Genomic DNA, 15,391 nt, shown 5'->3' with positions numbered 1-15,391 from the left:
GCGGGGTCAATTTGACCCCGGGGGTCATGATTTGAATTTTTTTGTAGAAGTCTACTAGGCAATGCTAAACGTCAAATATCTAAGATCTAGGCCTTTTGGTTTATTTTTAGAAAATTTTTGAAGATTTTCCTATGTAAAATCAAGTGACCCCTGGGACGGGGTCAATTTTGAACCCAGGGGTCATGATTTGAACAGATTTTGTAGAGGTCTACTTAGGCAATGCTACACGTGAAATATCTAAGCTGTAGGCCTTCTGGTTTATTTTTAGAAAATTTTTTGAAGATTTTCCTATGTAAAATCAAGTGACCCCTGGGCCGGGGACAATTTGACCCCGGGGGTCATGATTTGAACCAGTTTTGTAAAGGTCCATTAGGCAATGCTACATGTCAAATATCTAAGCTGTAGACCTCCTGGTTTATTTTTAGAAAAAATTTAAAGATTTTTCTATGTACAATCAAGTAATCCCATTGGGCGGGGTCAATTTGACCCTGGAGGTCATGATTTGAATAAATTTTGTAGAAGTCTACTAGGCAATGCTACACGTTAAATATCTAAGATCTAGGCCTTCAGGTTTATTTTTAGAAAATTTCCTATGTAAAATCAAGTGACCTCTGGGGCGGGGTCAATTTTGACCCAGGGGGTCATGATTTGAACAGATTTTGTAGAGGTCCACTAGGCAATGCTACACATGAAATATCTAAGCTCTAGGCCTTCTGTTTATTTTTAGAATTTTTTTTGAAAATTTTCCTATGTAAAATCAAGTGACCCCTGGGGCGGGGTCAATTTTGACTCCGGGGTCATGATTTGAACAACTTTAGTAGAGGTCCTCTAGGCAATGCTACATGTCAAATATCTAAGCTCTATGGCTTCTGGTTTTTGAGAAGAAGATTTTTTAAGATTTTCCTATGTAAAATCAAGTGACCCCTAGGGCGGGGTCAATTTTGACCCCGGGGTCATGATTTGAACAAACTTGGTAGAGGTCCACTAGGCAATGCTTCACACCAAATATCTAAGCTCTAGGGCTTCTGGTTTTTGAGAAGAAGATTTTTAAAGTTTTTCCTTTCTGTTGCCATGGCAACCACAGTTCTGCATGGAATTCAATTCTTTGGAATTTTTTTTTAAGAAGACCATCCAAGGAACATCCCTGTGAAGTTTCATCAAAATTGGCCTGTTGGTTTAGGAGGAGATGTTGTTTAAAGGAAAGTGTGGACGGACGGACGACAGACGGACGCCGGACGGTGGGCGATCACAATAGCTCACCCTGAGCACTTTGTGCTCTGGTGAGCTAAAAAGTAAAACCGCCATTCAAGCAACAGGTTTGCACACCTGAAGCACCTAACGCTCACCTGTATTAGTAATTCACAATGTATTTTCATTGTTGATGTTTACCAGTGCGGGTATTTTATCACATTAATGTCAAGTCCGATTCCTATATAACTAATACCAACGTACCAAAATGTACAAGGGTCGCAATTTGCAAAGCAATTGTATTGTTTGGTTCAGCTCGTCTGCATTCGACATGGATTTGACGTTAGTTCTTGTCAAAAGAAGTTTCATTTTCATGTATGTAACGACATTACGTTCATGCATCCTACTCAATAGTCCTGCCATGTAATATCTTACCGTAATTTAAAGTAAAAAAATGAAAATAGTGAGCTATTATCACCAGTCTGAGAAAAATAATAGAATATAATCAGTTTTATCGGTCTTAAAAGAGAACTAGTAAAACATCAAAACTCGTGTAGTCGCTATTTACTCGTATCCTGAATAGTGCTGCATTTAATGCCTTAAAGTTACAACAAAACGTTTAAGGGTTCTATTTTAAAAAGAACTTTTTGAGGCAAAACAAAATAATTCTGGTACTTTGTTGTAAGCTGGGAGGACAACATATCAGTAGGCCCTGGAAAAATTGTGAATTATCTGTACTAAAATTTGTCAACAATGTCGATTAAAAAACAAACAAACACAGAAGTCCCACAGTAAAATATCTAATGGAAATAGTAAAATCTTAGCTGCCATTGTTTTTAAGTATGCAACAAATGATAAGAAATATGAGAAAATGAAACAAAACGTTTGAGGACTGTATGACGTATTGCATGATTGTGTCATCCTGTATTACAGTTAACAAAAATATGTAAATAGACTACTTTTTCGTTGCTTTAAAATGATTAGAAGCAGTAAATGGTGAGAAATTAACAATTTGCATTAAGTTGTGTCTTTAGGTTAAATCTCAATTAAGTACTTAGCTATGCTGCCTTTAAGGCATTAGTGTAATTTTGGCAGTTATTTGAGAGAAGTCGACATGCTTTTTAGGGGTATTGTGCATTATATATCAACGTACCGGTTTTACTTTTTGAAATGGAGGCTCAGGTTTTTTCTGCAAACTGTTGACGTAGGGCTGATCCAATTTGACGTAATATTTTGTTTTTTACTATCATTTTGCGTGACTGTACTCTTTAGTAAGTTTCACTTTTAAATTGGTTTCAATGACGAAAAAAATCTGATTCGTTTTTCAACTTGTATTTTTTCTAGTTCTCGTTTTGCTAAGTGACTATTGACTTTCTTACTTTTTTATTTTGATGCAAATTAGACATAAATACAACGACATTGACACTATGAAAACAACAAACAAGGCCCAAAGTAGATATCTAGTTTTATTAGCACTGGAAAGTTCTCACATTTTGCTCAATCTTTCATTGCCTGTAAAGTGGCATTTCACACGATATTGTCACATATCTACAAATGAATACTTTGTAAAAGGTTTTATTTGCTGTTTGATTTCGCGATGCTTTTCAGTGTACAATATGTTTATTGTTATTCATTCTGCACATTTCACTGATGTAGAGAAATAAATATTCAGCCGGCTTTCGCAGAACATATCTTCACTAGCAAAACTGATGGAGCGTTAAACCTGTATTGTATAATCACTAATAAACTGCAGATTAGTACTATTTGTGGCTAAAGATACTGCCCAGTTTTCTCCACAACAGGACCGCCAAATTGTGGATTCGGTATTAAATGATTTACTACTGTCTCACGACCGTAGCTGCGTCATCCTGACATTTTTCCAATTTCTAAGAAACCTTCCAGTGTCTTAGATCAAAACTTATATCAGTTTGTTTTATGTTGTTTTCATGAACAACTTCAACTATTTTTGCTACAAGAAGTTTGACTAGCGAAAAGAGATGTTGCAAGATTTCAAACTTCATGGCTGACGCCACATATGAAAACGTTTGTTTCTATTGAAATGTGACTAATTTTCACAGAATTATTTGTTGTTTTATGGAACACAACAAAAACAGATGATGTAATCAAAATAAAGGTCAAAACCAGAAAGATTTTATAGACTTGAGAAAAAGAAAAGTGGTTCCAATTTCCTTTTCGCTCATGGGACAAAAACTGATATCATTTGCTAAAGAGTGGTCAAAGTGCTTATATAAGGCGAGATATAATGATCAAACTCAAATCGATGCTGTAATGATTAATATGTTATAGCTTATTTTACTGATTACTGATGACCCCAACAAGTCGATTTTAGTTGCAAAAGGATATTTGCTAAAATGAAGTTTTATTCGATGGAAAATACATAGGAAATATGTGTATAATAGATTTCTCACATACAGACGCTACCAAGGGAGACAACAGTGAAACTTTCACAAAAATTCAAAAATGAGTTCTTTCCTTTTTGTAAAGAATGGTAGTTGGGCCAGTGAAAATGGGATATGTATTTCATTTGTTATCATTAGAAGCTTTGAACGTATGTCATTAAAAATATTACACTTGTATAACATCAAACTTATAATATGGAGACCGCCTCGGTAGCCTAGTGGTAGAGCGCCCGCTTCGAGTGCGTAAGGTCGTGTTATCGATCCCTGACCGCGTCATACCAAAGACGTAAAAATCGTACTAGTACCTTCCTTGCTTTGCGCTCAGCATTAAGAGGATAGTGCTAGGACTGGTCAGTATAATGTGACTGGGTGGGATATCATGTCACGTGTCTACGGCTTGATATTCATGTGAGGCGGCACCTATTAAGTTTGGTATTGTGCTCACTGCTACAAGTAGACACCGTCGTTTATATGACTGCAAAATTGTTGGAAAAGACGTTAAACCCGAACATACACACATTATAATATGGAGTCAACTTTAAAAATTTGATCGTATGCAAGAGAGTTAAACATAAACACCAGCAGGTATAATTAATTGTTCATCAACACGCCTTTGTTTTTATACATGTTCAATGTACTATGTATTGGTGATCGTTACTGGAGCTGTGTATATGAGTCAAATCGGTCCGCTTACAATTATTATAGGGGCCTCTTTTTCCCTCGAATAGTTACGTTCACTGGCTTATTAAATTTCACCGATGTGTGTTCGAAATACGGCTTAGGTGTATAGTTCTTTCATGTGAGGTAACGATCAAGCTTGTTTACAGAAGGCCTGTGTCTCAATAATGTTCGGATGAGAAAAACGGGACAATTTCCGTATAACTTGTTACAGTTTCGGTGTGATATTAAGCCTAACAAAAAAAAAAAGGAAATTACAATGGAAATTAAAACATAAATATTAATATACTAAGCTTATACATGTTTAAAATAACTACACGAAATTCCGCACTTTATCGGGTACTGGCACGGTTTAAAGGATTCTGTCCAAAAACCAACACAATTTTATTGCCTCTTACCAACACAATAGACATTGCCACCGCATATCAATTGATATGAATTTCAGAATTGTAATTTTGTATTTCTGAGTTGTTGGGTTCTTTTTGTTCAAAGTTTATATTAGTAGTCAAACACTGTATAATTTGCTTACAATGCGAGCAAAAACAATACTCCAATCATTTTTCCGGACGTTATGGAAGTATTGCGAGTACAATCAAATAGTTCGTCGAATCGATTTAAGGGAAAGCAAGTTACTCGCTGGCAGCAGAGATGAATGCTTAGCAATGTTCCTGTAAGGAGGCTAGATTTTGATGTATAGTGTCACGAAGAATTTAAATAAGATAAACTAATAATAAAAAAAAATCATTTTCTAAACGTCAACATTTTACGATCACATTTCATTTCGAAAAATACGTCCCATATCAGGTTAACGTATTGCATTTTCTAAATAAACATAAAACACAAATTTTGTTAGCAAAGTTAATACCAACATATTTTTTTAAGTTTTGTAAAATTTAAAAAAAATGTTCATAAAGGACAAACTGAGTGTGTAATTTGAAAGATGTCCGCAAAACATCATGCAATGTTGATAACACATCATTTGTAGCCACATCATGATCATTTGTCAATGATTTAATAAATTTTTCACCCAATTAATAAGCGATCCAAGAAACGAGACTCCTTTTCCTGAGCCTTTACTGCTTTTTAAGAAAAAAAAGTCAAAAACATTTCTTCACCTGTATCTTTACCATGAGATTTACACTGTACATCAATTATTGTTCAAATGACATACATAACTCGAATATATTGCTGTCTTTATTTTCTTCGGTCATGATTGATGAAAAGGATGAATCCTAATGAATTGAATTGTACAGGAAATTTTCTCTAAGTTTACTTTTTATAAGCGCATACAAAAATACACGTAATTTGTCTTGCTGGTGGTCTTATTTATCTTCATTCTGCTGTTTCCTTTTCCCCTACACTCAGTTTATCACGTTAACGTATATTCTGACATATGATTGATCTGGCAAACAGTGTTGCTTTCGTTAGATTGATGGTAACGTACAATAGCAAAGTGTTAAGACATTTGTAAGGTAATTTTGTATTTGAAATGGATGAAAAACATTTCTTCGTTCAAGTTCTGGTGAGTTAATTATATTTCTATTGATAATTTCCTGTCTAGAATTGTTAATTTCTTGTATTATTGTAAAGCATTCTCTATAAAAGTTAATTTGTTTCATGCAGAATTGTTGAACGTCTTGACAGGCTTACGAAAATGTGGTTTATCACAAAGTCTATCGACTTGGAGCGGCTATGAATGATGTGGAGAAAATAAGTATTATGTTGTATGCCGAGGACATTGATTTAATTGCTGATAGTGAAAATGTCATCTACGTATGTCAAATAAAGTGCAAGATTGGTCTGCAAGAAGTTCAATCTATGTAAACCCGTGAAAAAGAAATATTGTTTATTTCAGACCAAGTCTACCAAGTATACGAGGGTCAATCATAAAATACGTAGCCTGATGTCATTACTTCAAAACCATTCTCTTTTATCAGAGATCTACCATGGTTCCCCAGTTCGTCTCGATATTTTGACGAACCTCTGATGGATGAGAATGCCTCATACCTAGCCACTGAAGATGTATCATTTGATAAAATAATGTTTCTGCTACAAATGTATTTAATCTGAAATTGTTACCATGCACTATTTTTGTGTTGTGTCAATTTCTGTAAGCAATGGATACGCATACCGGCCAACGCCAGCAATGTTTGCTATATTTCCGTTAATGAATATCTTTATTAACTCTATAATGATATACTTAGAAACTGTGTCATTAGGAATCAGTGTATCATTTGAAGAACGAGAATATTCACTTTCAGTATGATGTCAGTGTCGGTTAAAGTCAAAAGATACATTGAAACATGCATGTATTAGATTTTCTTGGCATTTATTGAAGATCGTAATACAATAGCTATATGGGTTAATTATGATTTATATAGTTATTAGAATTATTGCAAGTTGATGACTGACCTATCTTTCTAGATAGATCAACTTAAACTCTTTGTTTTCTACAGTAATTCTGGAGTTGAGTATCAGTGTTTTTTCCAGTTTTTTTAATATTTGATGTTTTTTTTTCCTGAAATTTGTTTTAAATTGTTATTTTTATGTCAGACCGGGTACGCCTCCCCTGAAACGAAACTTTGTTTATTTGAAAGGCAAATTACCTTTTGGCATTAAATTGTAAGGAAATATCAAATAAATGTTATAAAATATTTGCGTGGTGTGGCAGAAGCGTGTGGAATGTTTGTTTCAACTGTTAATGCGCTTTCATACTGTTATTAATTCACCTCTTTCTTTGTATTGTATGATGTCTATCCATTTGAATAATTACAGCTGATAGCTGGGATGGTACTGATTATAACGGTACTGGTTATACTAAGATCAAATAATGAGACAATAGTTGATCAGTCAATCTAGTCCATCAACGTATTTATTAAACACCCCTTTTATAATGATAGTTTAAAGGTGGCAATGATTGTGTACGAATGTTGATGAATAAATATGTTTGGGTCTAGGATTAAATCAATTTCTGAATTTCAACATCACAGACATTAGTGTAGCAAAGACTCATAGTAGAGCTTTAGGTCTTTTAATGGTCAAATTTAAGATGTTACGTGTTTGAAGTATTTTCTCATATATACCACTCAATGGTATGGTCCGAAATAGCATATGATGCGGCAGTCTGAGGCACACAAACATTCTCATGTATATAATCAATACAACATAGGGCAATGTGCTGGTTTTCCGAGGTGTCAAAATTTGAGCCACTGTTGCGGTAGCATGAGAAAGGGACTGGAAAGCCACACCAGTGAGACAAAAACACTGGTATAGATTATATAAAATGTCTGAATCGTCATTGAACTGTTACATTTTGGTTCACGACCTTTGGTTCAAAGACATCTGGTCGAATTAAGTCTAATGCTCTTTCTGGCTAATGGGACAGATTGTCGAATATGTCGCTTCAGTCAAACGCCGGAGAGGCATAGCCTTTATCATTCGCTAATGAATTACCTGATTCGATAAAATATGTATTATTGTAAAAATGACTGAATCAAGCTGTAATATATATTTAAATTTATGTGATGTTGCTAAACTTCATATAGCAACACATGCGATATGGGAGGCCGGAGTTGAATGAAAGCTTGTGTCCATTTAGTACGATCAAATTGAAAACGAAAACCATGTTATAGTGGGTTTCCCACTTTACGATGACCTAAATATAGAACTGTTTAGAAAAGCTTCATTGTTCCAAATGTCTGATAAGTCTGAGCTTTGAATATTGGTTAATTTTAAATTCAATTAAAATATTTAATTCAAACACACCACTTTAGCCCAGACCACAATCATATTCCTTAGTTATGAGCCAGTAACTAGTTCTTATAATATCAGATGTCATGTCATTTGGTTATTATTTATCGATAATATAGGTATCGGTATTTTGATTGGGTATACTAATTTCTCTATATTGAACACTGCGAATTTTAGCGTTACTTAGTTCTCAGGTTTTTTTTACGTGTCACGTCATTTGAATTGTAGTTTCGTATAGAATTGTAGTGAAGAGCAAAACAAAGACAATGGATTTTAAAAGTGGTACATTTGTACAAAACAGTGTATGAAGTGATTTAGAAGCAGTAATAAGTGTGCAATATGTCCTTCTGGGTCTATTTAATCGAAAAAGGAAGTAGTTATTAACATTATGACTTTTGCGTATTTTCGCTATCATTTGAGTTAGAAGAGAAAACTGAATGGTTGAAATGAATTGAATCGTTTAATAGGCAAACCTAATATTTCTTCTTAACAAGAGGGTGTTTTTAACAAATAAAGTATGATTATCTACAAATACATTGTATGATTTTTAATACAAAATAGCAGTACTATTCGACTGATGTAAGGCGATGAGGTTTTACCTATCACAATATTGCTTTAGAATCTACATAGTCTCTGTCTGTTTTCAACAATCTTTGCATTGTAGTTTTAAGGTTACTTTAAGAATACTTTCTGTAGTTACAGTGATACATTCTGTAGCTTTCTGTAGCTACAAGAATACTTTCTTTGGGCTAACTTAAGTATTATGATGGTTATGCAACATTACTGAACTTCTAGTGTCGATAATATTTTTTATGATACAGCAAATATCTTGTAATTCGGAGAGAGAATAACCATTTACATATTTTGATATAATAGAGTTATTATAACAGTAGCTCGACGGATTTTTGTCAGATCGCATCTCGCGAGGCGCGCAAGCGACGAGTGTGATCTGACCTTGCAATATCCACGACAGCCGAATACAGTCCAAACCTAGCTACCGTTATAATGAACATTTTATTATGCACATATACCTTTTTGTTTATTGTTTTGTTATTGGACGACATCTTCCATGTCTATCGATATCAAAATGGAACTAAGTGAAGTTGTTATGTGAGCTATTTATAGAATTGTGCCAGGTCATGCATATTAATGAAAGTAGCCTGGCAGCATGCAATACGAAAGGTACAATATGAATTATTTTTCTGCCTGTTCATATTTCATTGTGATATACAAGCTCATTTTTCACCCAAGCTATATAGGTATATAATAAAATTTGATATATGTTTATACTGATGTTTCCAAAAAGAAGAATAAACGTGATAAAAAACGAAAAACATAGCAGTGACAATGCATTAGTGGTCATTCAAAAAACCCGCGTAATGGCGGATCACCGGCGGATAAAACAGTGGTAGTATAAGGGTAAGTGATACTATTTCTATAGCAAACTCAGTTCTATTTGCGAATCTGTCTCTGAGCTGGACAATTCTGTTTTCAAAACCCAATGCTCAAGGGAACTGTGATAGTTTTATGATGGCGGACGCAAATATATCAGGTGTAAATATTCGGGTCGAATCAGGAACTATGCAGTCTACTAGCTCCCCCAGTGATATAATGGTCTTCTTGAAGCGTATTGATGATAAACTCACACATGTTGACAAACGTTTTAAATACCCTGGACTCGCTTGAAAAAAAGGTAAACAAATTTGAAACTGAACTGAAAAAAACTTTGGACTTTAGTAAGGGATCATACAAAAATTGATTGACGAAAAATTGAGCAAAATTAATGACAGGGTGATAACGTTGAGTTTTCGCTTGGTTTGGGCTCAAGATGACATTTCACGTTTACAAAAGGACAAGGTTAAAATGCAGACGATTTACTGTATTTGCAGTCGCAAAGCATGCGCAACAATCTCATTTTGCTAATATAACGGAAGATGAGCATGAAACCCTCGAGAAAAACCGAGTGCAAACTTCGTCAGTTCATGGTAGATCACCTTAAATTAGCACAGGATTCGGTTAGCCAGATGAGTTTTGAACGAGTACATCGCATGGGCCAGCGTTCGAGTAGTACCGCATTACATCGCAAAATAGTTGCAAAATTTACATTGTTTAAAGACAGAGAAATAGTGAGGCGCCAGAAAAAGGAACTTGCAGGTACCAACTTCTTTTTGCCGAGCAATTTCCCCACCGAGATCGTTGCGCGCAGAAAGGCACTCATCCCCCAAATTAAAGGGCGGCGAAACGGGAGGGTGGGTCAGCCTGGTTGAGTTTGACACGCTCTATGTGAACGGGGCGCCAGTGCGTGATGCCGTGAGTAGGGGTTTGCGGTGAGGCTGGACTATGGGTTCTATCGTGGAACATTAATGGACTGAACGATCTAATTTGGGAAGATAGTGAATTTTTTAGTTTTAAAATATCAAAATATGACATTGTATTCCTGTTTGAATCATGGGCCAACAGCACATCTAAATTTGATATAAGTGGTTATAAGTGTTATAACTTTTATAGGAAATTTAAAAATAGGAGAGCTAAGCGTTGTAGTGGGTGGCGTTGTGATTTATATAAAAGATTCAGTTAAAAAAAAGGGAATTAAATTTTTTCAAAATCATCATGATACAATCATATGGCTCAAAGCTGATAAAACGTTTTTCAATATGAAAGACGAATGTATTTATTGCAGGTTTTATATATGGGTTGAAAATTCACCTCCCTACAATTTATTACAGATGACCTATTTACCTTATTACAAATGACATCATATTACGAATCACGTGGTATTGTATTTTTTAACTGGCGATTGGATGCTCGAGTAGGTAACGGGGACAAAAAGGGATTACATTTTACATGATAGATTAATTGATTATATAGACGATAAATACATAGGGTCCAGATATGCCTTTAGGTCGAGTTCGATGGTTTCTGACATAATAACAAAGGATTAAAACTGCTTGATTTGTGTAAAGCTAATTCTTTCCGCATCGCCAAGGGCCCCGATTGGGTAGTGACTACAACGTCGGCAATTATACTTATGCTATACAATGGGAGCGAGCGTTATTGATTACTTGCTTTTAAGAGATTGTGATTTTTGTTGTATAAACAATTTTGAAATTGAACCGTTTTCTGTCTGGTCAGATCACGCGCCCATTTCCTTTTCAATTTATGTAATAATGCGAATAATTGTAATGAGCTCCGTACAGCCGAACTAAAATAAAATGGAATGATGACCTACGTGATGGGTTTTGACGTGGTTTGATTTCAAAATTGCCTGCTTTGAATGATATTACTCGAGATGTTAACTTTACGTGTAGAAATGAAGCAAATTTATGTTTTGTCAATTTTACAAATATTATAAAATGTGTTGCTGAACCATTATTTTGCAAACATGTAGTAGTTCAAACAGGCCAAGGCCGTGTGATTCTTTATGTAAAAAAGCTGAATGGTTTGAAAACGAGTGTTTAAATGCAAAACAGATTTATGTGTCGTCTGTTAATAAATATAATATGTGAAAAAAACGATGCCAATAGGATAGAATGTGTACTTATAAAACTACCTATAAAAATCTTATTAAGACTAAGAAACGGAGATATGAATTAAATAAAATCAGAAATATTGAAAGATTACGCCATTGCAACCCGAGAGAATTCTGGAAACATTTTCACGTAAAAAAAACGTCTAACAACAGTATAGTATAAATGAATTTTACAAATTTTTTTCGGGTCTAAATGCACAGTTGCCTAACGATAGAAATAATTGATGCTGAGCAATTCTGCGATAATCATGACTTTGGAGGTAATGACTGTGTATATGATGAATTAGATATGCCAATTACTGCGTCCGGATACAGGCGGTGATAAGAAATCTAAAAAGGAATAAGTCGTTTGCTGGGGACAGTTATTGAATGAATATTTTATTGAATCTTGCGACATTTTGTTGTCTCATCTTTTTGGGAAATATTTAACAGTATTTTGGGCATGGCTTTTTCCCAGACGTTGGGAGGGAAGGTATTATGTGCCATTATTTAAGAAGAAGATCCTTCAGATGTTAATAATTATAGGGGTATTACCTTAGTTAGTTGTTTCTCTAAAATATTCACAGGTGTTTTAAAAACAAAAGAAAGCAATTGGATTGAAAGTAATAATATAATTGTGATGCGCAGTTTGGTTTCAGAAAAGGGTGTTCAACTGTTGACGCAATTTTTGTATTGAATGCTATAATTAGTAAAGTTCTTAGTGAAAAATGGACGTTAGCATGTGCTTTTTTGGGATTTAGTAAGGGCGTTTGACAGTATCTCCATCGCAATGGTTTATGTACAAACTACATCATTAGGTATTACTGGTAACACTTTAAGAATTATCCGTGATATTATTCCAAGGTGAAAGCTTGTAAAAGAGTTTGAAGTCATACTCAGATTTTTTGAATGTTCAATGGGCCTTAAACAAGGGGAGGTAATTTCTCCTCTATTATTTTCACTCTTCCTTGAGGATTTAGAGTTATATTTACTTGAGGGGGTTAACAGTGGTTTAAGCTTGGTTTGACATATCATTAAATTTTGATGCTGTTTGCTGACGATATGGTTTCCTTGGTAAAACTCCATCTGATCTCCAACGAAGTTATGATCTTTTAAATGTGTATTGTAAAAATTGGAATCTACAAGTAAATCCAGACAAAAGTAAGATTGTTGTATTTAGGAAGAGGGGTCCATTGAAATTAACCGAAAATGGACTATAAAAAAATGCCCTTAGAAACTGTCGATAACTTCAATTATTTGGGGACCGTATTTAATTACACTGGTACGTTTTTATTAAATTAAAAAAGAAACGCTAGCAGGGAAAGGATTAAAAGTTTTTAAATGTTTTGTTAGCGAATACAAGTAAATTTTGCTTAAAACCTAAAACTCTATGTCAGTTATTTGACGCTTTGTTGGCTCTACACTTAACTATGCATGCAAAGTCTGGGGTTTTGGTAAATCTAAAGAGATTGAACGAATACATCTTAAGTTTTGAAAACTATTGTTACATGTTAAAACATAAATTGAAAATATGGGTGTATATGGGGAACGGGGAAGGTTTTCCGCTATTTATTAATAGATATATACGCATAATTAAATATTGGTGCAAAATTATTCATTCTAAAAACATTATTGTTAAGTATTTATATGAAGCAATGTTGGAATGGTTGAATAGAGGAGTTAAAAATTGGGCTAGTAATTTTAAGATGCTGTTAGATACCTATGGTTTTTCTTTATATTTGGAAAATCCATTATATTATAACTTGAAATCTTTCCACTTACAGTTTAAACAACGCTTTAATCGACGTTTTTGTTCAAAATTGGAAACAATACCCTTTCCAACAGTCGTTCTTTGTTTGCATATAGAACTTTTAAAATGTGTTTTGATTTTGGGAAAAATATTTAGATCTATTACCAAATTTAAATATAGAATTGCTATTCAAGATTGAGATTATCTTCCCATCAATTACGTATTGAATCTGGACGTTATGGTGCTGATAGAAAGCCGCATTTACGTTTTTGTAACTTTTGTCATACTGGTGTATTGAAGATGAATATCATTTTTTAATAATTTGTCCTTTTACAGAGATATCAGAAAGTTTGTATATCAAACCATTTTTTCTATGTAAGACCAAGTGTTTTAAAATTTTTACTGAATTTGAGCACTACACAACATTCAGCGCTCTTGAAACTTGGAAAGTTTGTATATCATCCTTCTTTACGTCAGTCAAATGAAACAAGCTGTTGCATAGTTTCTTATATTATGTACGATATTGTCTTTATAAAAATTACAATAACCAATAAGGATACCTATACAATGATTATTTCTTAGTTCACATATTGTCAATCATATATCTTGTTCCATGTTATGTTATTCCAATTCAAGAAATGCTTAATTACTTACATAAATATTAATTAAAATTTTTGGGGTTTCAACCTCACGTATTGTTAGCTTCAGAAATATTTTGAAGGGTTTTACGATTTATGATGTTCTATGTGTAAATTTTCACTAAATTATGTTTATATTTTTTCCCCTGTATGTAACTAGAAACAGTATCTGTTTACGTTACAAATAATAAATAAATTGAATTTGAATTTTTGAATTTTGTAAATGATTATTATATCAATAAACTAAAAACTGTGTTGTTTGGTTCAGGGGTTTCCCAAATGCATTTTCCCTTTCTTCAGATTTTTTTTTTGCTGGCTTGATTGCTATAGATGGTCAACCATTATGTCCAGTAAGTATATATATTTTCTTACTCAACGGTAACTAGCAACATTGTAAAACGGTTTGTATTGATTCAGAGTACACTGACAGCATACCACTCACAGATATGCGTCACAGATATTGTTTGCAATATTCAACACTGAAAATTATACGACAACTTTGTATTCGTTACAGTTCTCTGCAAACACAAAAAATCATTTTAGAATTATAAAAAACCCTCGAAGCACTGACATTGACCCCAGTATACTAACAGGACATGATTGTTTTATCCATTTATGTTTGTTCACTAAAAGCACATGGTAGTTTTGGCATTTATAATTTTTACTTGACAAGCAAGGTAGTATTACATTTGCCCGAATTATGGACTTGTTTTACACCATTGACATCTATTCCGGTATACTGACTGTAGGTTGTATGGGGAATTATCCCAGTACACTGACAACATTCGATATTGTTATCAGTAATACCGAACACTGGGCAGCAAATAACATCATTGGCATTTAAACCCGATGCACTTGTACGAGTTGTTGGCAATTGACCCTTTAATACTAGGCTTTCAATATTTTAGCGATTAAAGCTAAAAAATGACAGCGCACAATATTTTTCGGCAATTGTCCCGGTTCGTTCAGAGTAAAAAGCGCAGCAACTAAATACTGAACGACGAACCGCATTAAGTCAGAGAATAATTTTGTCTAACATGCTCAATGGCAAAATAGAAATTATTAAATCGACTTCCATCCATCATTTAAGGGGAGCTTTGACGTTAGAATTGATGTAAAACTGTTCTCTCATTCTGGGTATTGTACCATGTCTAAAACAGTTGTCATTGAAATGGGTTTTTCTTCTTAATCCTTTGCAAAAAGATTGCATTGCCCTAACAGTTTGTTATTGTTGGCGTTGTAACTTTTACTTGTTTTAAAAATTTATCAGAAAAATATTTTTTTTTGGCGCCGTTTTAAGCAGTTTAAAACTACTCTTTCTTTCAAAGACAACTCTTATTTTGATATTAAAACCATATTTTTGATATATTACATGTTGATTCGTTGATCTTAAGTTTACTTGTTAAATCAGCTGATCTTAGTGTTTAATGTCGGAGGCACATTGCTATTAGCACGGCCC

General features: G+C 33.9%; 1 protein-coding gene across 1 annotated transcript in view; it reads left to right on the top strand.

Moving 5' to 3' along the window:
• The first annotated feature begins 5,653 nt into the window (after positions 1–5,653).
• LOC123553993 (uncharacterized) overlaps positions 5,654–15,391 on the top strand; it is a 53,157-nt gene continuing 43,419 nt past the window's right edge. The window contains exon 1 of the mRNA XM_045343800.2: positions 5,654–5,808. Within this exon, the coding sequence (XP_045199735.2) occupies positions 5,776–5,808 (33 nt within the window). The 5' untranslated portion in view covers positions 5,654–5,775. The remainder of the gene's footprint in view (positions 5,809–15,391) is intronic.

Source organism: Mercenaria mercenaria, chromosome 7 (genome assembly GCF_021730395.1).
Source record: "Mercenaria mercenaria strain notata chromosome 7, MADL_Memer_1, whole genome shotgun sequence".
NCBI lineage: Eukaryota > Metazoa > Mollusca > Bivalvia > Venerida > Veneridae > Mercenaria > Mercenaria mercenaria.
Note: the sequence above shows the minus strand (reverse complement) of the source record. Positions and strands in the feature narration are given on the sequence as shown.